The sequence below is a fragment of the Rhinolophus hipposideros genome, assembly GCF_964194185.1.
Source record: "Rhinolophus hipposideros genome assembly, chromosome: 19".
NCBI classification, from domain to species: domain Eukaryota; kingdom Metazoa; phylum Chordata; class Mammalia; order Chiroptera; family Rhinolophidae; genus Rhinolophus; species Rhinolophus hipposideros.
In genome coordinates this window covers 25599165-25626194 of record NC_138065.1, presented here as the reverse complement: position 1 = coordinate 25626194, position 27030 = coordinate 25599165, and the positions used below count along the sequence as shown (strand labels likewise).

The 27030-nt window shown below is 36.8% G+C and overlaps 1 protein-coding gene and 1 pseudogene across 10 annotated transcripts in view; one reads left to right on the top strand and one right to left on the bottom strand.

Annotated features, from left to right (window-relative positions):
* The window catches only part of CARMIL1 (capping protein regulator and myosin 1 linker 1), a 381971-nt gene that overhangs the window by 45382 nt on the left and 309559 nt on the right, over nt 1-27030 (bottom strand). For all 9 annotated transcript variants that reach the window (XM_081026679.1, XM_081026680.1, XM_081026681.1 and 6 more), the window contains 3 exons: nt 21583-21758; nt 17469-17556; nt 15126-15275 (listed from right to left, as the gene is read on the bottom strand). In XM_081026679.1, coding sequence (XP_080882805.1) covers nt 15126-15275; nt 17469-17556; nt 21583-21758 — 414 coding nt within the window. The remainder of the gene's footprint in view (nt 1-15125; nt 15276-17468; nt 17557-21582; nt 21759-27030) is intronic.
* On the top strand, nt 2887-3755 carry LOC308487212 (developmental pluripotency-associated protein 2-like; annotated as a pseudogene). Its single transcript has one exon. The product of its transcript is annotated as a developmental pluripotency-associated protein 2-like (transcript).

Below are 27030 nucleotides of genomic sequence, written 5' to 3'. Positions count from 1 at the left end.
TCTTATTTTCTGCTCTGGAGTAAAGGGAGATCAGAATCTCTGCGGCTATGAGAGTAGATATAGGTTATTATAACAGTTTTTCTTCCTCCCAACCATACCCCACAAAGTGAACTAGAATACTTCTTAGTTTCTTTCTAGTTAAATAAAAAAAAGATAAGTATTTAAATGGAGATAGAGTTGTTTAAAAAGATTCCTCTTTTTGCCATTTTAGTTAAAGAAAATAGCCTTTTCCTTTAACTTTCTGAAATTAAGATGGATGAGACGTTCTCAGTCTTCTCTCCAGCAGGTAACATCCCTCCAGCCCCACTGAATCATTCTTATATTGGCCCTCACTTAGTCCAAATGCAAATTTAATAAATGTTGACTAAGTGAAAAATTTCTTTCAAAAAATGTCAATCATATTGATTACTGTTTCCATCTCCAAAAAGGCAATCCTTACACTCAAATTAATATAAATTTCTACCTCTGATTTATGGCCTCAAACCTTCCCTAGTGTGATGATAACTAGTGGTTCTTTAAAGTGGTTTTTATGCACTGAATGGGATTGACTTTTAATCCTGGAAGAATGGAAGAAAATATGAAGATGAGATATCCGGGAGCAGGGGAAAAAAGAAATGCCCAGGATCTCTACTAAGTCTATTAAAGAAATACTCAAAAATGGATTCAGTATGTGTCATGAATATCACAGGCAAAAAAATGCCAGAATCTGTTAACAATCTTGAATCTGTAAATAGAAGGTTGGTGATGAGTCTAAATTACTTTGAAATGCCCTAAGAAAAGTGTGATGGGGCTTTGAGACACAAACAAACATTTTAGGTAATAATAAAGTTATAGCATCTGGCAAAGCAGTCACCTTCAACAGTGCTCTGGCTCCCTGTGTGGCACAATTTCTACTTTCCAGGGACTTATAATTCCATATGGGAAAGGCTGTATGCATGCACTTACCGGTACACATTTAAGCTTCTGAGAATTTTCTACACAACAGTTAATCCTGTGTCCTAATTTCCTGGATCACTTAAGATATAAATGCTACCAAGGAAGGCTCATTTAGAAACTCAAAACAAATTGTCTCTCCCTTTGAAATACGTACTCCAAACTTTTTTTTTAATGGCACCACATGAGGATCAAAAGTTGAAATATTTGGTAATAGACGTCAATGAGAAACAAAAATAATATCCTACTTTGAACGATCGAAGTGCAGGTAATTTTACTACTTCTTTCAAATTAGCTGTGAGTGTCTACCACCGGCTGAGTTACCCTCAGTCCAAAGCTCAGAAGCCCCAAGCTCAGAAAATTGATTTTCTTTAGGAGAGGGAGGCTTGCACATGGGGTAAATAATGCTGTCTTTGAGTGGCTTAGAATCAATAGTTAGGCTGAGAGTATAGAGGAAATCATACATCACAAAATCCACTGACATGCACTTTTTACACAAAAAAATGTTTTTTCATTAAACTAACAGCAAACTTAGCTGTGGTTTTATACTACTTAACAATTTATTAGCCTTATTAAAACAATGACTAAAGACAAAATTTGTTGGAACAGAAAAAAAATCTATTTTCATGACTTAAAAATTCTCCTCATGTAACTATTTGTGTTTTTATAGAGAGCTCTGTCTTGTGTTTCTGTTACTCACTCAACACCGGAGGCCATGCTCCTTATTCTAGGATTCAACAGGTGCTCATATCAGGAATGGCCCTGCTTGACTCCTTTGCCTTCTGAACCAGGCGAAGAACCCCCTTCTAATGTGGGTCTGATTAGAGTGCAGCTCAGATAGATCTTCACCTATTCCTGCCTCATTATATGTCATGGCAATGAGAACATTTTTGCAAAATGGAAGCCACTCGTGCTGAGGGTGCCTGTTGCATGGTTTGCCCGTTAGTTCTGATGATGGTCCACTATCTGTATTTTAAAAAATGACTCCTCTCCTTCACCCTTACCCTACCCTCTTTATTTAAAGAGAACAACATTTTTCTTTCTTTCACATAATAAAACAAATCAATCACATCACAAAACAAATAAATCAATCAAACAAAAATTAAGTTTATACAATTTAAAACCCTTCCAGTAGCTTAGCCAGGTCTTTCTTAACCAATACTTCCTCATCCCAAACCACATAGCTTATAAACCCAACAAAATTCTGTTTACCAGCTCACTTTTCCTTTACTCCTTTCCAACTCACTCATAACCAAATGATTCTGGCATGAAACATGATATATAGAATTAAAAATTTTTAATTCAAATAATTCCCTATTACTTATTTTCTTTAAGGGCCAACCTAAGAGTTTTTGTAATAATTACTCTATGATGACATAGTGTCCAACTTATAATGCCTCAAAATGCAAACAAAATTTAAAATACTTATTAAAAATACATTTTACAACATACTGGATAAGCAACTTCCAAAAATTTCAGTAATTTCCTCTCTCTCTCTATATATTTATATAGAAAATTATTTGTCATCTTTAGTTATACTAGAATGTTTCTTGAAATCTAGGATTATATTTTAGGCTTTACTCGCATATGATTAGGTGTTATTTGGAGGGCACTCAACTGTTTTATTCACAGACTTTAGATAAGTGGTTTATAAATAAGGAACTTAAAGCATTATATTTTGTTCCAGACTAGAAAAATAATCTTAGCCATATCAGATCTTTCCTTATGGAAGTTAGAAACAAGTACCATTTCTTAACAAAATTACTAAAATCAGAAGCTAACGTAGAAACATTTGGGTATATAAGTAGCCCAAGCATAGTCTTACCAGTACCTTCTCAGATTATAAAGAATTACTAAAAAATGACTATTAAAACATAAAAATGAGGTTAAAAGGAGTAAACTGCAGGTATCCTTAACTGTGCTGGCTTTGCTGTTCTCTGAGTGTTCCTGGGAATGGCAAATTCAAATTTTGATAGCAGTGAAAAGGATGACTTCAAGGTTGAATGAGAGGAAGAAAGTGTGATTCTCACATTGGTTCTAGTTAGTGAGGAACCTAATAAAGAACATCAAATGGAACCAAGCATTTCTTCAATCTCAGAAGACAACCTGAAGATTCCTAGGACAGATGATGAAGTTTATCTTCCTCAAACGAGTGCACAGTTCAAAGCTTGTCCAAAACCAATGCTCCTCTTGCCGACCATTTTGCCTTCAATTAATAAAGTGCGTTGGGACACTTTGCGGAACTGGTGCCAACAATTTGAGTACTGATGGCAAGAAAATAGACATTTATCTGAGGCTCAAGGAACATGCGTACTCTGAAGAAAAACAAAACATTCCTGAAATACTACAGGAGTCAAGTTCAAAGAAATGCAAGATGGTGACCAAGAAAGCAAGGAGTAAGAAAAGTTGTAAGATGAGTGAGAGAGAGCAAATGACCAATAGCGTTGAAGTGATAACTTCAGCTCAGGAAGCCATGTTGGCAGCATGGGCAAGACTTGCTGCAAGAGTGGTTCAACCTAAGGAAGGCTATGAATTCATGTCCCATTCCTACTTCTGCTGAGAACTTTCTGCTGCAAACCTCTGGTGTCAGGTGGTGGGTGGTCCATGGCAGACCTCTCTTGGCAGACAGAGAGGGTTGGGTTCGCCTGCAGTTCTATGCAGGTCAGGCGTGGGTGCCTGACCCTCGTAAGAAGATGATTTCTGTCTTCCTGTTACCCGCCTGCACTTTCCCATACCCAGTCCTAGAAGATAATATGTTATGCCCCGATTGTGTTAAGAGGAATAAGAGGATGATGAAAAGATTAACTACAATGAAGAAGTAGAAGCAACCTGGTTTGAACACAACCACATCATTCCTTTTGGATTGGCCAAGTCTTAATAAAGAATAAACGGTGGGTAGATAGCTTACAGAAAAAAAACACCAAACAAACATAAAAATACTGAATAGAGATGAAAATACACTGAATACAAAAGCACATACAACTGTTTTTATGGTAAAGTGAGACGTAACTTCAGTAAGAATACAAATTTTAAAATAATGAAATAAATAAGGGCAGAAGTAAAATTGTTCTCAGAGAAAAAACAGTATCACTACTGTAAATACCCTAGTTATATGGCCAGATGGGGCACCACATGAAATGCAGAAAGTGAGTATGGAATCAAGACCTACTGCTATATAAACATCATAGTGTATATTCCATCTTATAAATGACATAAGGTTAAGAGAAGGAAACAGAGTAAGAACTAAACAGGAAATGAAAATTTAAGAGTATACCCAAAATTGTGTAAAGAAAAAACAGGAAGCAGCAGCAGAGAAAGTAAAAACACAACTATAGGACCAAGAAAGAAATAGAAAGAGAAAAACTATTAAAATTGTAATACTCAGTATATACTGATAACAAAAGATGAATACAAGTCATGTTTGACTTCTGCAATTACAAGAGGTGCTCAAAGTGGTTAGCATCAGTGTCCAGATACTTCTGATTATGGTGCTTGAGCAACATTGACCAAAGTGGTCACTGGTATACATTTTTTTGGCACCCTCCGTATTTTATTTGGGAAAAAGTCCTTACCCACTTTTTAAAAAAAATTTATTGGGGAATGTTGGGGAACAATGTGTTTCTCCAGGGCCCATCAGCTCCAAGTCATTGTCCTTCAATCTAGTTGTAGAGGGAACAGCTCAGTTCCAAGTCCAGTTGCCATTTTCAATGCAGGGTTTGCAGCCCACCATCCCATGTGGGAATTGAACGAGCAACCTTGTAGTTGAGAGCTCTCGCTCTAACCAACTGAGTCATCCGAACACCCCATTCCCCACTTTTTTTTAATGGCCTTTTATGTAAAGATATTTTCCTGTCAAAAATGATCTTTAAAAGTTAAATAGTTGGGATTATGTCACAGAAATGGTGGTATGAGGAGTGCTTGAAATCTCTCTTGAAAGTTACAACAAATTGAACAGCTATAATTCCACAAAGGATAATTTAAGCTACACAGAAGCATATCTGAGAGATCCAGGCATCCAATCACCTGAAGGTGGGCAAATCAGGTAAGTGCGGGAGGAGGTGGGGGGGAAGTGCAGAGACACAGGCTGCAGGTCACAGTCTGGAGCTCACTGTGGTCTTGGGTGAGGGAAGAATCACGGCTTCAGGTGTACTCCCTGTGGCCCACAGTCCTGCCTGAGGGATCAGCATATCAGATGGCTGAACCCAGCATTCAGGGCAGAGACCTCAGGTGAGAACCGTGGTTTAAGCCTTCACTGCCAGGCAGAAAATGGAAAACAAAGACACAGAGCCTGGCCCCCTACGCTCCAACCCCACTTCAAGAGCTCACCCCATCCCCATCCTCCCAGTGTTAGAAGCGGGATCCAGAAGAAATGGGAGCAGTGTCAGATTAAAGAAAAAGATATCTATAGCCCTGAGACTAGAGTGACATTCCCACAGCCGCAGATGCATAGTGAGCAACTAATTCCAGCGATAGGGAAAGAGCTGTAGGGGCAAGACAGCTGTGGGCTGGTAGTCATCAGTGCTCAGAGCCTTGTGCTCAGAGCACAAACACACCAGCTGCCTCTGACCTTTCCAGATGGATCCCCATGGGAGCAACCACAACAGCTGAGACACACAGGCTCTGCATCTGGCTTCAGGGGCAGCACTGGGATTTCTGATGCTCAGAACTCTATCATCCTCCACATCTTCCATGGAGGTTGTGTTCTGAGACCCAGACCACCTGCTCACAGAGGAGAAGCCCACCTTCAGAAAACCCCCATTGCATGAGAAGCTGGACAGTGCAAGAGAAAATAAAACACTACAGTGTGAGAGAAAAAAAAAGGCTGCAGCAGGAAAGAAAATAAAGCATTCCAGCAATACCTACTGGAAGATAAGAAAGACCTCTTTTTATCAACCTGCTGCATAATCCACTCCTGTAGATGCCCAAGAAAGAGATAATTCATGAATTGCCATGAATAACCAAGGTAATGAGGCAGTTCAGAAAGAAAAAAAAAAAATCTCTCCAAAAAATGAACTTAAAGACATGGAAATATGTGACATAAATCACACAGAATTCAAGATTCCTGTCCTGAAAAACCTCAACGAGATTTCAAAATATAGACATGCAGTTTAATGAACTCAGAAACATAAGCAAAGAATAAAATGAATATTTTACCAAAGAGATTGAAACTTTAAAAAATGCCAAATAGAAATTCTGGAGATGAAGAACTCAGTAAAAGAAATGAAGAATGAAACAGCTAGCTTAGGAAATAGAGCTAATCAGATGGCGAAAAGAATTAGTAATATCGAAGATAGAAATCTGGAAATGACATACATGGAAGAAGAGAGAGACCTGAGAATTAAAAGAAATGGAAGAACACTACAAGAACTTTCTGACTCCATTAGAAAGAGCAATATAAGAATAATGAGCGTACCGGAAGGAGAAGAGAAGGTGAAGGGAACAGAGAGTATACTTAAATAAACAGTCGACAGAGATTTCCCAAACTTGTGGAAAGAACCGGATCCCCGAATCCAAGAAGCAAACAGAACACCTAGTTACCTCAATCTCAACAGGTATTCTCCAATGTACATTGTATTGAAGCTGTCAAAAATTAATGACAGAGAATTCTCAAAGCAGCCAGGGGAAACAAAACAAAACCACTAAACTATAAGGGAAAGCCCATTAGACTATCATCAGACTTTTCAGCAGAAACTCTACAAGCCAGGAGGGAGTGGAATCAAATATTCAATCTACTGAAAGAGAGAAATTATCAGCCAAGAATAATATATCCAGCAAAGACATCCTTTAGATATGAAGGAGGAATGAAGACCTTTCCAGCCATACAGAAGCTGGGAGAATTTTCTAACACATGCGTGCATTACAGGAAATACTAAAGGAGAGGTTATTCCACTTGACACAAAAAACCAAAAGAATACAAACCATGAGAAACAGTACAAACAGACAGAAACAGGAAATGGCAACCCCTACACAAAATACGGCACTATACACGTAAACATAACATAAAGCGTAAAAAGATTAGAACATTACCAAAAAAAGGAAAAAAGAGACAAAAAAGACAACTTCCTACTGCAACTCAGATCAACTCACAGCATAAGTAGGGATAACTTGTGAAAACAAAAACATAAAAGAGAGAGAGTCAAGGTCTAAATCTACATGGGGAAATGGAGGTAAGAAGCATGCTGAAGCAAAAGGACTACTGTATATATGAAACTTTCTTTTACATAAAATGATAACCACACACAAAAAAATAAAAACCCAGAACTGAGATATATAACATAGAAAAAGAAGAAACAAAGGGAAAAATCATAGAATTCCACCACATTAAAAGACAGCAACAAAAGGGCAAAGAAATAATGGAAACACCTAGATACCAGAGATGAAAAGACGAAACGGATATAGGAAATCCTCAAATATCAATAATCACTTTAAATGTAAATGGACTGAACTCACCAATAAAAAGGCACAGAGTAGCAGACTGGATCAAAAAACAAAACCCAACCATATGCTGCCTCCAAGAGATGCTTCTTGGCCACAAGGACAAACATAGACTCAAAGTGAAAGGGTGGAAACTGACACTCCAAGCAAATGGTATACATAGAAAAGTGGGTACAGCCATATTTATATCAGCTAAAACAGACTTCAGGATAAAAAAGGTAACAAGAGACAAAGATAGACATTACATAATGATAAAAGGAACACTACAACAGGAAGACATAACACTTATCAATATATGCCCCCAATCAAGGAGCACCAAAATACACAAAGCAACTACTTACAGAAATAAAGGGAGAAATTGACCAAAACACAATCATAGCAGGGAACCTAAATACATCACTGACGTCTATGGACAGATCATCCAAACATACAATCAATAAGGAAATATGAGCCTTAAATGACACATTAGACCAATGTACATAACCAACATTTAAAGAGCCCTTCATCCTAGAACATCAGACTAGACATTCTTTTCTAGTGTATGTGGAATAGACCATATATTGGGACGTAAAACTAGCCATGGCATATTTAAGAAAATTGAAATCATAATACCAAGCATATTCTCTGATCATAAGGCTTTGTAATTGGTGCTATCCGCAAAAAGAAAGCTGGAAAACCCACAAATATGTGAAGATTAAATAACATGCTATTAAAGGACGACTAGGTCAAAGAAGAAATAAAAGGAGAGAGTAAAAGATACATAGAAACAAATGACAACGAAAATACATCCTATCAAAATTACTGAGATGCAGCGAAAGCAGCAATCAGAGGGAAATTTATATCATTACAGGCCTATCACAAAAAACAAGGAAAAATCCCAGATAAACAACATAACACCTTAAAGAACTAGGAAAAGAAGAACAAAAGAAACCCAAAGTCAGCAGAAGGAAGGAAATAATAAAAGTCACAGCAGAACTAAATGAAATAGAGAACAACAACAACAACAACAAAAAATAGAAAAAATTAATGCAACAAAGAGCTGGTTCTTCAAAAAAGATTAATAAAATTGACAAATCCTTGGCTAGACTCACTAAGATAAAAAGAGAAAAGACACAAACAAAATCAGAAATGAAAGAGCAGAAGTTACCAAGGTTACCACAGAAAAACAAAGTATCATGCAAGAATACTATGGATGTGAAGGATTTATATGCTGAAAACTATAAGACATTTTTGAAAGAAATTGAAGAAGACACAAAGAAATGGAAAGACATTCCGTGCTCATGGATTGGAAGAATCAACATAGTTAAAATGGCCATATTACCCAAAGCCATATACAGATTTAATGCAATCCCCATTAAAATCCCAATGGCATTTTTTAAAGAAATAGAACAAAAAATCATCAGATTTGTTTGGAACCACAAAAGACCCCGAATAGCCAAAGCAATATTAAAAAAAAAGAACAATACTGGAGGTATCACACTCCCTGATTTTTGCTTGTACTACAGGGCTACAATAATCAAAACAGCTTGGTATTGGCGGAAAAACAGACACATAGACCAATGGAATAGAATTGAGAACCCAGAAATAAAACCATATAAATATGGACAGATAATTTTTGACAAAGAAGCTAAAAACATACAATGGAGGAAAGACAGCCTCTTCAATAAATGGTGCTGGCAGAATTGGATAGCTACGTGCAAAAGAATGAAACTGGACTGCTATCTGTCACCATGTACCAAAATTAATTCAAAATGGATCAAAGACTTAAGCATAAGACCTGACACAATAAACTGCATTGAAGAAAACACAGGTACTAAACTTATGGACCTTGGGTTCAAAGAGCATTTTATGAATTTGACTCCAAAGGCAATGGAAGTAAAAACTAAAATAAACAAATGGGATTATATGAAACTGAAAAGCTTCTGCACAGCAAAAGAAACTATTGACAAAATAATGAGGCAACCAACTGAATGGGAGAAGATTTTCGCAAACAGTTCCTCTGATAAGGGGCTAATATCCAAAATATACAAGGAACTCATGAAACTCAACAACAAAAAAACAAACAACCCAATTGAAAAATGGACAGAGGACCTGAAGAGATATTTCTCCAAAGAGGATATACAAATGGCAAATAGACATATGAAAAAATGCTCAACATCGCTAATCATCAGAGAAATGCAAATGAAAACCACAATGAGATATCACCTCACCCCAGTCAGAATGGCTTTCATCAACAAAACAAATAGTAACAAGTGTTGGAGAGGCTGTGGAGAAAAAGGAACTCTCATACACTGTTGGTGGGAATGCAGACTGGTGCAGCCACTATGGAAGGCAGTGTGGAGGTTCCTCAAGAAATTACGAATAGAATTACCATATGACCCAGCAATCGCTCTCCTGGGTATCTACCCCAAAAATATAAAAGCATTTCTCTATAGAGACACGTGTACGCCAATGTTCATTGCAGCTTTGTTTACGGTGGCCAAGACATGGAAACAACCAAAATGTCCTTCGATAGATGAATGGATAAAGAAGTTGTGGTATATATACACAATGGAATACTATTTGGCGTTAAGGAAAGATGATATAGGAGCATTTGTGACAACATGGATGGATCTCGAGAGAATAATGCTAAGTGAAATAAGTCAGACAGAAAAAGCAGAGAACCCTATGATTTCACTGATATGTGGTATATAAACCAAAAAGAACAAGACAAACAAATGAGAAAAAAAAACTCATAGACACAGACAATAATTTAGTGGTTACCAGAGGGTAAGGGGGTGGGGGGTGGGTGATGAGGGTAAAGGGGATCAAATATATGGTGATGGAAGGAGAACTGACTCTGGGTGGTTAACACACAATGGGATTTATAGACAATGTAATACAGAATTGTACACCTGAAATCTATGTAAATTTACTAACAATTGTCAACCCAATAAAATTAATTAAAAAAAAAGAAAAAAAGAATACTATGAAGGAATATATGCTACCAAATTCAATAACCTAGAAGAAACGGACAAGTTCTTAGAGACATATAGCCTTCCTAGACTGAATCACGAAGGACTGTAAAATCTAAATAGACCAATCAACAGTAAGGAAAGTGAATCAGTCATCTAAAACGTTCCCAAAAACAAAAGTCCAGGACCAGATGGCTTCACTAGTGAATTCTACCAAACATTCAAAGAGGAGCTAACACCTGTCCTCCTGAATATCTTTCAAAAATAATGAAGAAGAGCAATACTTCCTAACTTATTTTATGAGGCCAACATTACCCTGATACCAAAACCTGATAAGGATAACACACAAAAAAGAAAATTACAGACCAATATCTCTGATGAATACAGATGCAAAAATCCTAAACAAAATTCTAGCAAATAAAATAGAACAATGCATTAAAAAGATTATACAACACGATCAGCTGGGGTTCATCCAGGGGCACCAGGATGGTTCAACATATGCAAATCAATCAATGTGATACATTTCATCAACAACATGAAATATAAATATCACATGATTATATCAATAGATGCAGAAAAAGCATTTGACAGGATGCAAGATCCATTTATGATTACAAGACTTCATAAAATGGGTATAGAAGGAAAATATCTTAACATAATAAAGGCCACATATGAGAAACCCTCAGCTAATACAATTAATGGTAAGAAACTGAAGCCTTTGGCTCTATGTTCAGGAACAAGACAGGGTTGTCTCCTATCAGCACTGCTATTAACACAGTATTGGAATTCCTATCCAAGCAATTAGGCAAGAGAAAGAAATAAAAGGCATCTGAATTGGCAATAAAGAAGTTAAATTGTCACTTTTTGCAGTAGACATGATTCTTTGTATAGAAAACCCTAAAGACTCCACCAAAAAGCTATTAGAGACAATAAATGAATATGGTAAAGTTGCTGGCTACAAAATTAATGGACAAAAAGCATTGCATTCCTATATACTAACAATGAAATTTTAGAAAAAGAAATGAAAAACAAACAAAAGAATTACTTTCGCAATTGTAACAAAAATAACAAAATACCTAGGAAAAACTTAACAAAGGATGTAAAGGGTCTATACACTGAAAACTAAGATATTTTTAAAAGAAACTGAAGAAGATACAAAGAAATGGAAAGACATTCTGTGTTCATGGATTGGAAGAATCAACATGGTAGTTAAAATGGCCACATTATCCAAAACAATATACGAATTTAATGCAACCCCCGTTGGAATGCCAATGGCATTTTTTAAAGAAATAGAACAAAATAACCATCAGATTTGTATGGAATCATAAAAGACCCCAAATAGCCAAAAGAATCCTAAGAAAAAAGAACAAGGCTGGAGATATCATACTCCCTGACTTCAGCTTGTACAACTGGGCAACAGTAATCAAACCAGCATGGAGAACAGAATCAATGGAATTGTAACAGCTATTGGGGGTGGGGGGTTGTCACTTTGTGAGGGGTGTAAATATCTAACTATTACATTGTTTTGTATACCTGAAACTAATGAAAAAAAAACAACAAAAAACAAACCAGCATGGTATTGGCAGAAAAACAGACACATAGAACAATGGAATAAAACTGAAAACCCAGTAATAAACCCACATAAATATGGACAGATAATTTTTGACAATGGAGCAAAAATGTACAATGGAGAAAACAAAGTCTCTTCAATAAATGGTACTGGGAAAATGGAAAAGCCACATGCAAAAGAATGAAATTAGACTACTATCTGTCTCCATATACCAAAATTAACTCAAAATGGATCAAAGTCCTAAACATAAGACCTGAAACAATAAACTGCATGTAAGAAACCATCAGTACTAAACTTATGGACCTTGGGTTCAAAGAGGATTTCATGAATTTGATTTCAAAGGCAAGGCAAGTAAAAGCTAAAATAAATGAATGGGACTATATCAAACTAAAAAGTTTCTGCACAATAAAGGAAAGCATCGACAAACAACGAGGCTACCAACCGAACAGGAGAAGATATTTGCAAACAACGCCTCCCATAAGGGGCTAATATCCAAATATATAAAGAACTCATAGAACTCATCAACAAAAATATCCAATTAAAAATGGGCAGAGGACCTGAACAGATGCTTCTCCCAAGAAGACATACAAACCACCAACAGATATATAAAAAATGCCCAACTTCACTAGCTATTAGGGAAATGCTAATCAAAACCACAATGAGATATCACTTCACACCTGTTAGAATGGCTATCATCAACAAGACAATAACAAGTGTTGCAGCATCTGTGGAGATAAAGGAACCATCACACACTGTTGGTGGAAATGTAGATTGATGCAGGTGCTATGGATGGCAGTGTGGAGGTTCCTCAAAGAATTAAGAATAGAATTACCACATGACCCAGCAATCCCTCCCCTGGGTATCTATCCCAAAAATCTGAAAACATTTGTCTATAAAGATATATGCACTCCGATGTTCACTGCAGCATTATTTACAGTGGCTAAGATATGAAAACAACCAGAGTCCTTCAATAATTGGATAAAGAAGATGTAGTATATATACACAATGGAATACTATTCTTCCATAAGAAAAGATGAAATGCAGCTATTTGTGACAACATGGATGGATCTTGAGATTATTATGGTAAGTGAAATAAGTCAGAAAGAAACAGTCGAGAGCCATGTGACTTCACTCATATATGGGATATAAAACTGAAAGCAACAAAGAAAAACTAGATAAGCAAGATAAACAAAGAAACAAAAACTCATAGACGCAGACAACAATAGTGGTTACCAGAGGGTAAAGGGGTGGAGGGATGGTACTAGAAAGCAAAGGGGGTCAAATACATGGTGATGGAAGGAGAACTGACTCTGGGTGGTGAGCACACCATGTGATATATAGATGATGTAGTATAGAATTGTACATTTGAAGCCTATGTAATTTTACTAACCATTGTCACCCAATAAATTAAATTTAATAAATAGATAGATAGATAGATAGACAGACAGAGACAGACAGACAGATAGATAAAATTTCACCATAAGCCCTTGGTCATTATTGCGGAAGATGTTGATGAAGAAGCTCTATGTACACTTGTTTTTAATAAGCTAAAATTTGGTCTTCAAGTTGTAACAGTCAAAGCTCCAGCTTTTGGAGACAATAGACAAAAACCAGCTTAAAGACATGGCTATTGCTATTGGTGGTGCAGTGTTTGGAGAGGATGGATTGACTAAATCTTGAAGATATTCAACCTCGTGACAGGAAAAGTTGGAGAGGTCATTGTGACCAAAGATGATGCCATGCTCTTAAACGGCAAGGTGACAAGGCTCAGATTGAAAAATGTATTCAAGAAATCATTGAGCAGTTAGATATCAGGACTAGTGAATATGAAAAGGAAAAACTAAATGAACGTCTCATAAAAATCTCTGATGGAGTAGCTGTGCTGAAGGTTGGTGGGACAAGTGATGTTGAAGTGAATGAAAAGATAGATAGAAATAACAGATACCCTGAATGCCACACGAGCTGATGTTGAGGAAGGCATTGTTCTGGGAGGGGGTTGTGCCCTGCTTTGGTGCATTCCAGCCTTGGGCTCGTTAACTCCAGCTAATGAAGATTCAAAAATTGGTATAGAAATTATTTAAAAAAACACTCAAAATTCCTGCAATGACCATCGCTAAGATTGTAGGTGTTGAAAAAGAATGCAGTTGAGAAAATTATGCAATGTTCCTCAGAAGTTGATTATGATGCTATGCTTAGTGATTCTGTGACTATGGTGATCCAACAACGGTTGTGAGAACTGTTTTATTGGAAGCTGCTGGAGTGGCTTCTCTGTTAACTACAGCAGAAGTTGTAATCACAGAAATTCCTAAAGAAGAGAAAGGCCCTGAAATGGACAGAATGGGTGGAATGGAAGGTGATATAGGAGGTGGTATGTTCTAATTTGTAGAATAGTGCTTTACCGTTATTAATGAGAACTGTGAGAGGAAGCTCAAGGCAGTGCTCCTCACCTATAACTTCAGAGAAGTCAGTTGACAGAAATGAATGGAGAAAAGGCTGGCTGATGTTTAAGAAAATCACTATAACCATCAGTTACTGGTTTCGCTTGACAACATATAATGGTTTGCTGTTGTCATTGTCCATGCCTACAGATAATTTATTTTGTATTTTTGAATAAAAAGACATTTGTACATTCCTGATGACTAAGTGCAAAAGCCATGTATCAATGTACTGCTTTCAACTTAAATCAGAGGCATTTGTACTATTATCTGTTAAAATCAGGATTTAGTGCTTGCCATCACCCTATGAGAGGTTAAAAAGCAGCCTTTCTGTGGAGAGTAAGAATGTGTACAGAGCAGAAAAATATCCAATTATGTGACCACCTTTGTATAATAAAAGTTTGTTTAAAGTTAAAAAAAAAAGTTCAATAGTCAATTTCTCATTAATTTAGGACTTTTTCTACTATGGCTATAGGGACAGATCCAGGTTTTATGTTCACTGACTTTCAGTTTTCCTTTGGTGGGGGGGAGGTAGGGTTACTCTTTAAGAAAAGTTTTATAAAACTGCAAATAAAAAATTAGGTAACGGCCTTAGTGGGAACCTGAAGCTTAAGTTTCATTAGCTTTATTAACAGTTTCTATATAGCAACAAGCTTCTGAAAGAATTGTCTCTGGGTGGGAAGAGACCCATTACTTGGTCTGGTAATGGGTGAGATTAAAAAATAAAAACAATAACAACAAAAAACAGTAATATAGCCCAGTGAATGGATAATGGTGTCTCCAAAGGATGCGTCTTACCATACAAGTATCCAGATCTTCGAAACGCTCTATCTCTGTGAGCTCCTCCACCGTGATGATGGAGCGTTTAATGGGCTTCTCCTCAGGCAGCTCAATCTCTAAGGACTCTTGTTGAGGAAGGGTCTTGCCACGTCTGCTGAAGTGGTCAGTCTAGAGTAAAGACACACACAAGGGAAATTAACTCACAGAGACAAGGGAAGAGCAGGTAGGCTGGATTCCCAAAGATGGCACGCTAAAGGATGGTTAATGACACATGTCTGTATGTGGTTAATGACAATTCTTAACAAATTCACACTAGAGTAACTTACCTCTTTTATTATCTTTCTTTGGAGGGTGTGGAATGTTTTAAGCAAGAAATAACAAAACCTCCTTTTTAAAAAAATGTCTTTTGAGACTTTATTTTTAAAAAAACCAGTATTTCATATAGTCTTTGCCATGTTGATGCAAATATGCACAAAGTAGGTGTGTATTTTTGTTTTCCAAAAGATGCATTATAAACCTTTTCAGGAAGCTGGTATGATTTATTCAACTTTTAATCTTAAATACAATCACAAATTATGTCCATCAGGAGGCATTACAACATTTTGTACTGAGAAGTCATTTTATTTATGCAGTTTTACTAGGACAAGGAAGATTCAGTTCAACTCAATTTGCTATTCTAAGGGTAAAGAAAATTAACAAGTGAGTGAAGTATGACGTCATTGCCATTGTCATGATAGGTGGAAATATACAGAAAATTTAAATCAGAAATATAACTGACACAAGTTAAATGAGACTACTCAGTCTAGATTAAGTGTTCTTTTTATTAATTATATGTGATATTTCCTCTGAAAGAATTTCTTTATCTAGTGCTTAAAAATATCTAATAAGGAGAAATAAAACAATCCCATGCTTCATTATTTTTAAAGGGTTGAAAGCCAGGGAAGTGCTAATAAAATTTTAATTATTACTTGCTTATGCTATTTTCATGTAATGAATACCATATTTGATATGATTTATTAATTTCCAGTGTTATACTTCAGGTAAACCTAAAAACTCAAATGGTAAGAGGTAGAATAAACTGGGCTAGAATTAATAAGCTCTAAAGCTGACCTGACTCCTCACCAGGAACTTTGATTTAGTTCTTTCAAAATGATGAGAACCAGTGGACAATTCCATGGAACCTTTGGGAACACTTTTAAACTTAAGTTGGAGAAAATATTAATGTTATCAGAATGTCTTTGAAAGCAAAGTTTCATTTTGAAAATACTATTTCTTTCCCACAGCAGTGAAGCTCTCTTCTTACAATCAAAATCAGCAGTATTAATATCAAAATGAAATTCAAAACAAAAGTGCACTCACAATTTACTGAAAAATGAATATAAAATAACAAAAAAAGGTTTAAAAAAAGGCAAAAAAAGCTTAGGCAATACTGAGTAGTGCTACTGGAGAGGGCTATCTTATACTGATACTACTTTAGATTTTAGAGGAGAGACTTCTTTTTCTGAAATGAATTTTTCAACACTCATGTTGTTTGCCTCATGGGGACGAAACTGTTACTGTTCCTCTCATTTTGATGTTGTCCAGCATCACCCAACAATTCAATGCCATAAAACTGGTTATTTCCAGTATCCAGAGTTACCCGACATTTTTTTCTCTGGAGAAAACATTATTACCTGCTTGGGAGATTTCTATTGGATCAGATTGCTAACAAGCTATAACCAGTAACACAACTTTCATTTGTGCCTTAGAGAATTTCCTAAAGTTTAAGAAACATAAAGTTGCTGATACATTTTTCATATGCACTGATCTTAGAAGTCAAGTTTCCTGCCCTGGTGTAGAACCAGTCTCCAGATTTAAGAAAACTTATTTTTTCAACTTGGTTATATCTAAGAGGCCTGGTTGGGCACACAGCAGCTATCACTAGAATATGTCCACTCTACTCTTGCATTTTCTTTGGACTCCAAATATTTCATTCTCCCTCCTCATCCCCATGTTTTCAAGAATAGTCCATCCTCAAATAATCCTATCAGGAACCAACAAACTGAACACAGATAAATGAAATAATCAAACAAAAATCTTAATTTTACATCTCAGTCTCCTACCAAAATTTTTGACCTGTATTTTAAATGGACAAGTTTTCTGGAAACCATCACTTCTGCTTTCCCCTGCCATTCCCTCTGGAGAAATTCTAAGATGTTCCAGATAAACTAGAAGCAATATGGAAGATGAAGAAAAACTGGGATCTTATAAAGCGACAAAGGAGTAAAATTAGAAACGAACCCACAACCCTATGCTGGAGGCTGCCCTGCATCACAATAGACTGAAATGTGACGTCCTGCTCAAGATGGTCACAACACTCACCAGTTTATGATGGCAGTGTGAAAGTGCATCCAGAATTTCATCCACAAGTCGATCAGACAGGAAGGAGGCTACTGTCAACTTCACTTCACTATGTAAAAATCAAAAGGGCAGAGTAGCATTTTAATTTGTGCAAGGGAAGACAAAATCACCCACTCTTGATGCTGTATTGATAAGGTCAACTGTGATTCTGTTTGTCTTTGAAAATGGAATATAAGAATGTGTGAACAGGGCTGAGGACTTCCAAGAACAAGCCTTAAACATTGCCACAAACACACAGGTAATGGACTCTCCTTACCAATTTCAACCTGCCTTGGCCATCTCAAAACTCAAGATTTAATGGTAAAAATGAAAAACATCTGGATAAAGACCAACTTAGTGGGAACCATGTTTACTATGTGATCAGGAACAATTCATTCATTTATATAAATGAAAAAAACAAACAAAACCCAGGCTGGAGTAAATTAAGAAAGTCTAGTCTGATTGTTAAGCCTTGGTTATTACTTTAATATGGATATCCCCGCCTTTTAAAAACCTTTCTATGAATCAGATGGTACCATAGGGAAAAACTTCTGCTCTGATGTGCCATCTTTAAAGAATTATACATCTACTGTTCTCCTGCCTTCTATGAGCAAATGTTACCAAAATGATCAATTTTAGTGTCTCTTGCCTGATATTAAAAGTGTGCCCAAGTAACACAAAGTGGCCGGCAGTTTTCACTAATAAACAACTAAGCCACTAAGTTTTCAGCCAGAGAGCTGGTGTTTTAGTGAGCATTGTAGCTATTTGGTATCCCAAAGCATTCAAATTCCATGTGCGTCTTCAGTCTGAATAACCTTATATAAATGTACACATGCACATAAATGCATAACACTTTTAAAGGTCCATGTACTAGAGATTTATACTTACATTCCCACATTGTCTCACAAGTTCAAATCTGCTTTTGAAGTCAACAATTTTAAACTTTTTAGAGCAGGGAAAGGAGTTATCAAAAACATTATTTAATCCTAAAGTTAAAAGTACATTTGTGTAACAGGGGATAACCTTTCTAACCTAAAGGCAATAATTTGCACTGAAATTTCTCTGCCCAAGAAGATTACTGATAGCAAGGCAGAATAATGAAAGCACAAATTCTTTGATGCCTACATTAAAAATTTTCCTGGGCTAAAGATAAAATAATGTGTCTTTAATTCCTGTCTCTGTAGCTCGTTGAAATAAGGTCTCGGTAGCACTTTGGTTTATCTAAGACTTTATTATTCCACAGATAATAGGTTGTAGTCCTTTCAGTCTTAGTTGTGGAGGGCGCAGCTCAGCTCCAGGCCCAGTTGCTGTTTCTAGTTGCAGGGAGCACAGCCCACCATCCCTTGCGGGAATCGAACTGGCAACCTTGTGGTTGAGAGCCCACTGGCCCATGTGGGAATCGAACCGGCAGCCTTTGGAGTTAGGAGCATAGAGCTCTAATCACCTGAGCTACTGGGCTGGCCCCCGACTGTGCTTTCTAATCCCCTCACCTTCCTCCTTATCCTCACCCCTCCTCCCATCTAGCAACCCTCAGTTTTTCCTCTATGTCTTTTGAGACTGTTTATGATTAGTTCATTCATTCTTTTCTTTAGATTCCACATATAACTGAGATCATATGGTATTTGTCTATCTCTGTCTGACGTATTTCACTTAAAGTAATGTTCTCTAAGTTCATCTATATTGTTGCAAATGGTAAGATTTCATTCTTCTTTATGGCTGTATAATATTCCATTGTATGTACCACAGTTTCTTAATCCCGTCATCTACCGATGGGCATTTTGGTTATTTCCATGTTTTGGCTATTGTGAATAGTGCTGCAATAAACATGGGTGTGCATACATTTTTTTTTAATTAGAGTTTTGTATTTCTCCAGATAGATACCTAGGAGTGGAATTGCTGGGTCATAAGGTAGTTCCATTTTTAGATTTTTGAAATACCGCCATACTGTTTTCCATAGTGACTGTACCAATCTGCATTCTCACCACAGTGCACAAGGTTCCCTTTTCTCCGTATCTTAACCAGCACTTGTTTGTTGATATATTGATGATAGCCATTTTGACTGAGAGTGAGGTGGTACCTCATTGTGGTTTTTATTTGCTTTTCTCTAATGATTAGTGAGGTTGAACATTTTTTCATATGTCTGTTTGCCATCTGTATGTCCTTTTTAGAAATATGTCTCTTCATGTCCTCTGCCCATTTTTTAATTGGGTTGTTTGTTTTTTCGGAGTTGAGTTTTTTTTTTCTTTGTTTTTTTTTGGGTGGTCTCTTTAGGGTTACTGGATCCACCCCAAACCTCCAGAGGGGCCTGGGAATCCAATTTCAACATGTACTCCTCTGATTATTTTTAGTCATATTTGGGAATTTTACTTCCTCATAAAACTGTAGAGTCAGTAGTTTCTCTCTTTATCTTCCTCTCTCCTTCTGTCTATGATGTGGGGAGGGGGTTTATTTATTTAAAATTGTAGCACCAAAAAGTTTTCTAAACATGCATTTTTAAAAATATCTCAGGACTGTGCTATCATTTTTCTTCTGGATGCTAGAAGCATCTTCTGGATGCTTCCTTACTAATTGAACTTCCAGTTTGCAAAATTTATAGAGGAAATGATTCAACCTAATCTGCAGTGCACTCATGCATGTGAATGTGCCCATGCGTGCACATGTGCATGTGCATATTTGCATTCTCGCAGTGCTCAGTATCATACATGACAAAAAGCCAAGGGAAGAGTTATAGACATATAATTGATTTACTAATATGAGGAGTTCCATTCTGATGTTCATCTTTCAGAATTGGCCCATTTTCAAGGAAAGTGACTGTATTTGACAGAATTTGGTATTCCAGTAAAGGCATCATTTTATGTATGATCTGTTGGTGGTTCAATCCATTGTTATGAAAGAATGATGGTCAATACATTTTTTTCCTTAATACTTAAGAAGCTTCAATAAAAATTCTGAATCTACAGGTTATAGAAGTATGTAAGCACAAGAGCTACAGTTCAGAAACTCACTAATCTATGGGGTCCTATAAACACTGGGAAAGTCTTTTTAAAAATTTCTCAAGTCCTTTCAGTTGTCCTACAACTCAGTTGAGTAGGTGCTAGGATTTTTTATTTAAAACACACGTGAACACGTGCGCACGCACACACACGACAGTTACATCCTAAACCTTAGACTGTCCAGTTACTGCTCAATCCTCAAAATTCCATTATCTAACTTTAAGGTTGTTGGCCTTCAATATCTAGATTGTGATGATACAATTTTTGGCTTATTTTGTTTTTAACTCTTAGTTTTCTTACAGACTGTTATTTAGCTCCATCATTGTGTTAGCATAATTCCCAACTCTTCAGATAAGAGCTGGTATTTGTGCTACATCTAAATATCCTTATCAAGATTCAGAAATCGTTAAAATGGGCAACTTAAAATGTTTCTGGTCATCTGATTCTCCAACTAAGAAACAAAATGAGAATTAACAGAGCTTTCATGTAATGCTGGTAATCACCAGAGTCTCAATGTAAAAATTCAGAAAAGTTTGTTGCTTATCACACTTTCTAAATATTTGTATCTTGGCATATTTTTCACACTCTATCAAGCAACAATCAAATAAACACTCCAGAGCACCATTAGTACATACACAGCATCACAGACCCACCAAAAGAACCCAGAGGGAAAATATGGTGAGGTCATAGTGGGCCTCTTTGCCTTTATAGACTATGCATTTGTTCATAATGGCACAGTGGTAGAAAGCAGAGTGATCTCAGTCTTCAAGTTAGTACTTTATAAAGGCGAAAGATAAGCTTTACCAGCAGAAAAAAAAGGATTACAAACATGTATTCCCCTATTAAAAATAAAACACTTAAAAAGAGCACATAGCTATGTCCTCTTCAGTAACACAGGCATATCTGTGGTTGTCTTTTTTTGGAAATGATTAAACCTATACATTTATGCAAAACTATATCTACATACAGTCATTGCCCATTAGACATGCCTAACATATATATATGGATAAAGACAATAACACCACTCTTCACAGCTGTCTCAATTACATTCACAGAAATTGCAGAGCCTAATAAACTGCAGATTATTAACATTATAAACCTACCTAATTTTGTTAAGAATATCAATTCCAGACTGCTCCAGCAGGACATTTTTAATGAAGGTACGTGGAATGGAAATCTTTTCAGTGCTGGCATGAATCAAGTCTTGTCGGATGTGGGCTTTTTTCATCACATTGGGACAAAGGTTCTCAGCAGCATCAACCATGGACTCCAGCAGTGCCTGCAATGCAGCACAGTGAGGGGGAGAGGATGACACTGCGCTGAGGTGCCGCCATAAAACTGAAAGGTGGTTATATAAGATGCCGAGCCCGTAGAGCACAGGGACACAACAGGGTTCTGGGCATGACCAAGGATTCTGAGATATTCCGAGTGACTGTGACAGTCAGATGATCATGATCTCAGGTAATCACTTTAAATCACTTAGCAAATCCACCAACTTCACACTGGCATCTGAAGTGTTTGGTGAACTTGCTGTACTTAACACAAAGGAATTGTGATAAGATTCAAAAGGACACATATCAGTCTTTATACATCAACTTATCACATCACATTGTTCTCTATGGTACTGGAAAATAAAGTTACACATATTCCCTGGAAAACCTACCAAATTTGAACGCTTGCAATTTTACAAATCACAGAAACTCCAAATCAGGGTGACCCATTCAACAGCTCTATGAAGACATCAGTAATAGAAAAACCACAGAGACAACTGCCAGTTATACGAGTACTCTTTTAAAAGAAAAGCTTTAGTGTCAGGTAAAATTGTGATTGTTATAACAATAATAAACTCCATGATTAACAAACAAAAAATTTCACAGAGCACTTCATAACCAACATTAATAATAATCAAAACACACTTATACATGTAGCAATTTAGCTTGAAAAATGTATCTTAAGTATTTTAATCATAAATGGACCTTGCATCTTGTCAAATGCTTTTTCTAAATTTATGGATATAATCATGAGATTTTTCTTTTATTTTTTTTACGAGGTGTATCACATTGATCAATTTGCATATGTTGAACCATTCTGGTGCCCCTGAGATGAAGCCCAACTGATCTTAACGTATAATCTTTTTTAATGCATTGTTCGATTTTATTTGCCAGAATTTTTGCATCTGCATTCATCAGAGATATTGGTCTGTAATTTTCTTTTTTGCGTGTTATCCTTACCGGGTTTTGGTATCAGGGTAATGTCGGCCTCATAAAATGAGTTAGGAAATATTGCCTCTTCTTTAATTTTTTGGAAGCTATTGAGGAGGACAGGTGTTAGATCCTCTTTGAATGTTTGGTAGAATTCACTAGTAAAGCCATCTGGTTCTGGACTTTTGCTTTTGGGAAGGTTTTGGATGGCTGATAAATTTCCTTACTGTTGATGGGTTTATTTAGATTTTCCAGTTCTTCCTGATTCAGTCTTAGAAGGCTACATGTTTCTAAGAACTTGCCCATTTTTTCTAGGTTATTGAATTTGGTAGCTTATACTCCTTCATAGTATTCTTGCATGATCCTTTGTTTTCCTGTGGTAACGTTGGCAACTTCTCCTCTTTCATTTCTGAGTTTGTTTATTTGTGTCTTTTCTCTTTTTATCTTAGTGAGTCTAGCCAAGGGTTTGTCAGTTTTATTAATCTTTTTGAAGAACCAGCTCTTTGTTGCATTAATTCTTTCTATTGTCTTTTTTTTTCTCTATTTCCTTTAGTTCTGCTCTGACTTTTATTGTTTCCTTCCTTTTGCTGGCTTTGGGTTTCATTTGTTCTTCTTTTTCTAGTTCTTTAATGTGTAATTTTAAGTTGTTTATCTGGGATTTTTCCTTGTTTTTTGAGATAGGCCTGTAATGATATAAATTTCCCTCTCATTACTGTTTTCACTGCATCCCCATAATTTTGATAGGATGTATTTTCATTGTCATTTGTGTCTATGTATCTTTTGATCTCTCCTTTTATTTCTTCTTTGACTCAGTCATTCATTAATACCATGTTGTTTAATCTCCATGTATTTGTGTTTTTTCCTGCTATCTTTCTGCAGGTGATATCCAATTTCAAAGCTTTGTGATCAGAGAATATGCTTGGTATTATGATTTCAATCTTCTTAAATTTGCTGAGGCTAGTTTTATGTCCCAACATATGGTCTTACCCTTGAGAATGTTTCATGTACACTAGAAAAGAACTTATAGTCTGCTGTTCTAGAAGACAGTGCTCTATAAATGTCAATTATGTCCATTTGGTCTAATGTGTCACTTAAGAATGGTACTTCCTTACTGATTTTCTGTTTGGATAATCTACCATAGCTGTCAATGACGTATTTAGGTCCCCTACTATAATTGTTTTGCAGTCAATTTCTCCCTTCAGTCTATTAGTAGTGCTTTGTATGTTTTGGTGCTCCCTGATTGGGGGCCATATGTATTGATAAATGTCATGTCTTCCTGTTGTATTGTCCCCTTTATCACTATGAAATGTCCATCTTTGTCTCTTGTTACCTTTTTTATTCTGAAGTCTGTTTCATCTGATCTGAGTATGGCTACAGCCGCTGTTTTCTGGATACCATTGGCTTGGAGTATCTATTTCCACCCTTTCACTTTGAGTCGATATTTGTCCTTGTAGCTGAGATGTATCTCTTGGAGGCAGCAAATGATTGGCTTTTATTTCCTAATCCAGCCTGCTACTCTGTGCCTTCTTGTTGGTGAGTTCAGTCCATTTACATTTCAGGTGATTGTTGATATATGAGGATTTCCTGTAGCCATTCTATCTTGTTTTCTGGTATCTGTTTCTTTGCCTGTTTGTTTCTGTCTGTTATTTTCGTGTGGTGGTAGTCTATGATAGTTTCCTAAGTTTCCTCTGTTTTTATGTTTATGTCTCAGTTCTGGATAATTTTTTTTATTATCGTTAAGTTTATATAAAAGAAAGTTTCATATATACAATAGTCCTTTTCCTTCAGCATGCTTCTTATCTCCATTTCCCTTTACAGATTCAGACCTTTACTCTCTATCCTTTTATGTTTTTGTTGTCACAACTTATCCCAACTTATGCTGTGAGTTGATTTCTGAGTTGTAGTAGCAGGTTGCTTTTCTTGTCTCTTTTTTTGTTTGTTGTTTTTTTAAAAATATTTTAATCTTCTTTACCCTGTATGTTATGCTTAAGTGTACAGTGCCTTATTTTGTGTAAGGGTTGCCATTTCCTGCTTCTGTCTTTCTGTTTGTAATATTGCTCATGGTTTTGTATTCTTTTGAGTTTTTGCTTCAGGTCGAGTAGCCTTCTTCAGTATTTCCTGTAATGCAGGTAATGTGCTAGAAAATACCCTCAGCTTGTATATGTCTGGAAAGGTCTTTATTCCTCCTTGATAACTAAAGGATATCTAATATATCTTGCTGGATATGTTGTTCTTGGCTGATAATTTCTCTCTCTCATTATTTTGAATATTTGATTCTCTCCCTCCTGGCTTGTAGAGTTTCTGCTGAAAAGTCTGATGATAGTCTAATGGGCTTTTCCTTATAGGTTACTGCTCTTTTTCCCATGGCTGTCTTGAGAATTCTTTCTTTGTCTTTAATTTTTGACAGCTTCAATATAATGTTTCTTGGAAATGGCCTGTTGGGACTGAGATAACTATGTGTTTAGTTTCGTTTTTGGATTCAAGGATCCAGTTCTTTCCATAGGTTTGGGAAGTCCTCGTTGACTATTTGTTGAATATGCTCTCTGTCCCCTCTCTTCTCCTCTCATATACTCATTATTCTTATGTTGCTCTTTCTGATGGAGTCAGAAAGTTCTTGTAGAGTTCTTTCATTTCTTTTAATTCTCAAGTCTTTCTCTTCCTCCATTTATGTCATTTCTGGATTCCTGTCTTTGGTATTACTAATTCTTTCCTCCATAAGCTAGCTCTATTTCTTAAGCTGGCTATTTTATGCTTCATTTCTTTTATTGAGTTCTTCATCTCCAGAATTTCTATTTGGTTCTTTTTAAAATTTCAATCTCTTTAGTAAAATATTCATTTTGTTCTCTGATTGTGTTTCTGAGTTCATTAAACTGCCTAGCTGTGTTTTCTTGCATCTCGTTAAGTTTGTTTCAGAACTGCAATCTTGAATTCTCTGTCATTTAAGTCTCATATTTCCTTGTTTTTAAGTTCACTTTCTGGAGTTTTCATTTTCTTTCTGAGCTGCCTAGTTACCTTGGTTATTCATGGCAATTCACAAATTATTTCTCTTCCATCTATAGGAGTGGGTTCTGCAGCAGGTTGATATGAAGAGGTCTTTCTTTTGCTTCCAGTAGTTGTTGCTGGAATGTTTTATTTTTCTCTCCCATTTAAGCCTTTTGCATTCTCTCATGCTGTAGCATTTTATTTTCTCTTGCTCTGTTTCGGCTTTTCACATGATGTGGGGCTTTCTGGAAGGTGGACTTCTCTGTGAGCAGGTCACCTGGGTCTCGGGGGGCAATAGAGCTCTGAGCTTCTGAAACCCCAAAGGTGCCCCAGCAGCTCGATGCAGAGCCTTCATGTCTCAGCAGCTGTGGATGCCCCCGCAGGCATCCAGCCAGAAAGGTGGTGGTGGGGTAGGATGTGAGAGACGGCTGGTGTGTTTCTGTGGATCCCAGCAACTTCTGGGAGAAACTGTCTGGAAGTCAGGACAGTGGACTTCCAGCTGTCTCGTCCTTACAGTTTCTTCCTTATCACAAGAATTAGTTGCACTGTGTGTCTGTGGCTGTGGGAATGTCTCTCCAGTTCCCAGAGCTGTAGATATTCTGTTTTTTAATCAGAAACTGCTACCATTTCTTCTGAAGCCCCCATCTAACACTGGGAGGATGGAGGTGGCGGGCAGGGGGAGCTCTGGGAAGGTGTGCGGGGAGTCTGCTAGGTTCCGTGTCTGTTTTCTGTTTTCTGCCTAGCTATGAGAGCTTAAACCATAGTTCTCACCCTGTTGTATTCGGGTTTGCTCCAAGATCTCTGCCCTGAATGCTGGGTTTAGATGTGTCATGCGCTGATACCTCAGGCCACTGGAAGTGCACCTGAAGCCTGGATCCTTCCCTCTCCTGAGACTGCAGTCACCTCCATGATGTGTCCTGTGGCCCTCGGCCTGCGTTTCTGCAAAAACTAAACCCAACCATAGGGTGTCTCCAAGAGACACATCTCAGCTACAAGGACAAGCATAGACTCAAACTGAAAAAATGGAAATTGACACTCCACGTAAATGGTATCCAGTTGTAGCCATACTGATGTCAGATGAAACAGACTTCAGGATAAAAAAGGTAACAAGAGACAAAGATGGACATTTCATAATGGTAAATACAACAAGAAGATATAACAGTCATCAATATTTATGACCCCAATCAGGGAGAACCGAAATATAGCAAGCAACTACTAACAGAACTAAAATGAGAAATTGATCAAAACACAGTTATACTAGGGGACCTAAATACATCATTGACAGCTATGGATAGATCATCCAACAGAAAATAAATAATCAAATAGCAGCCCTAAATGACACATTAGAAGAAATGGACATAATTGACA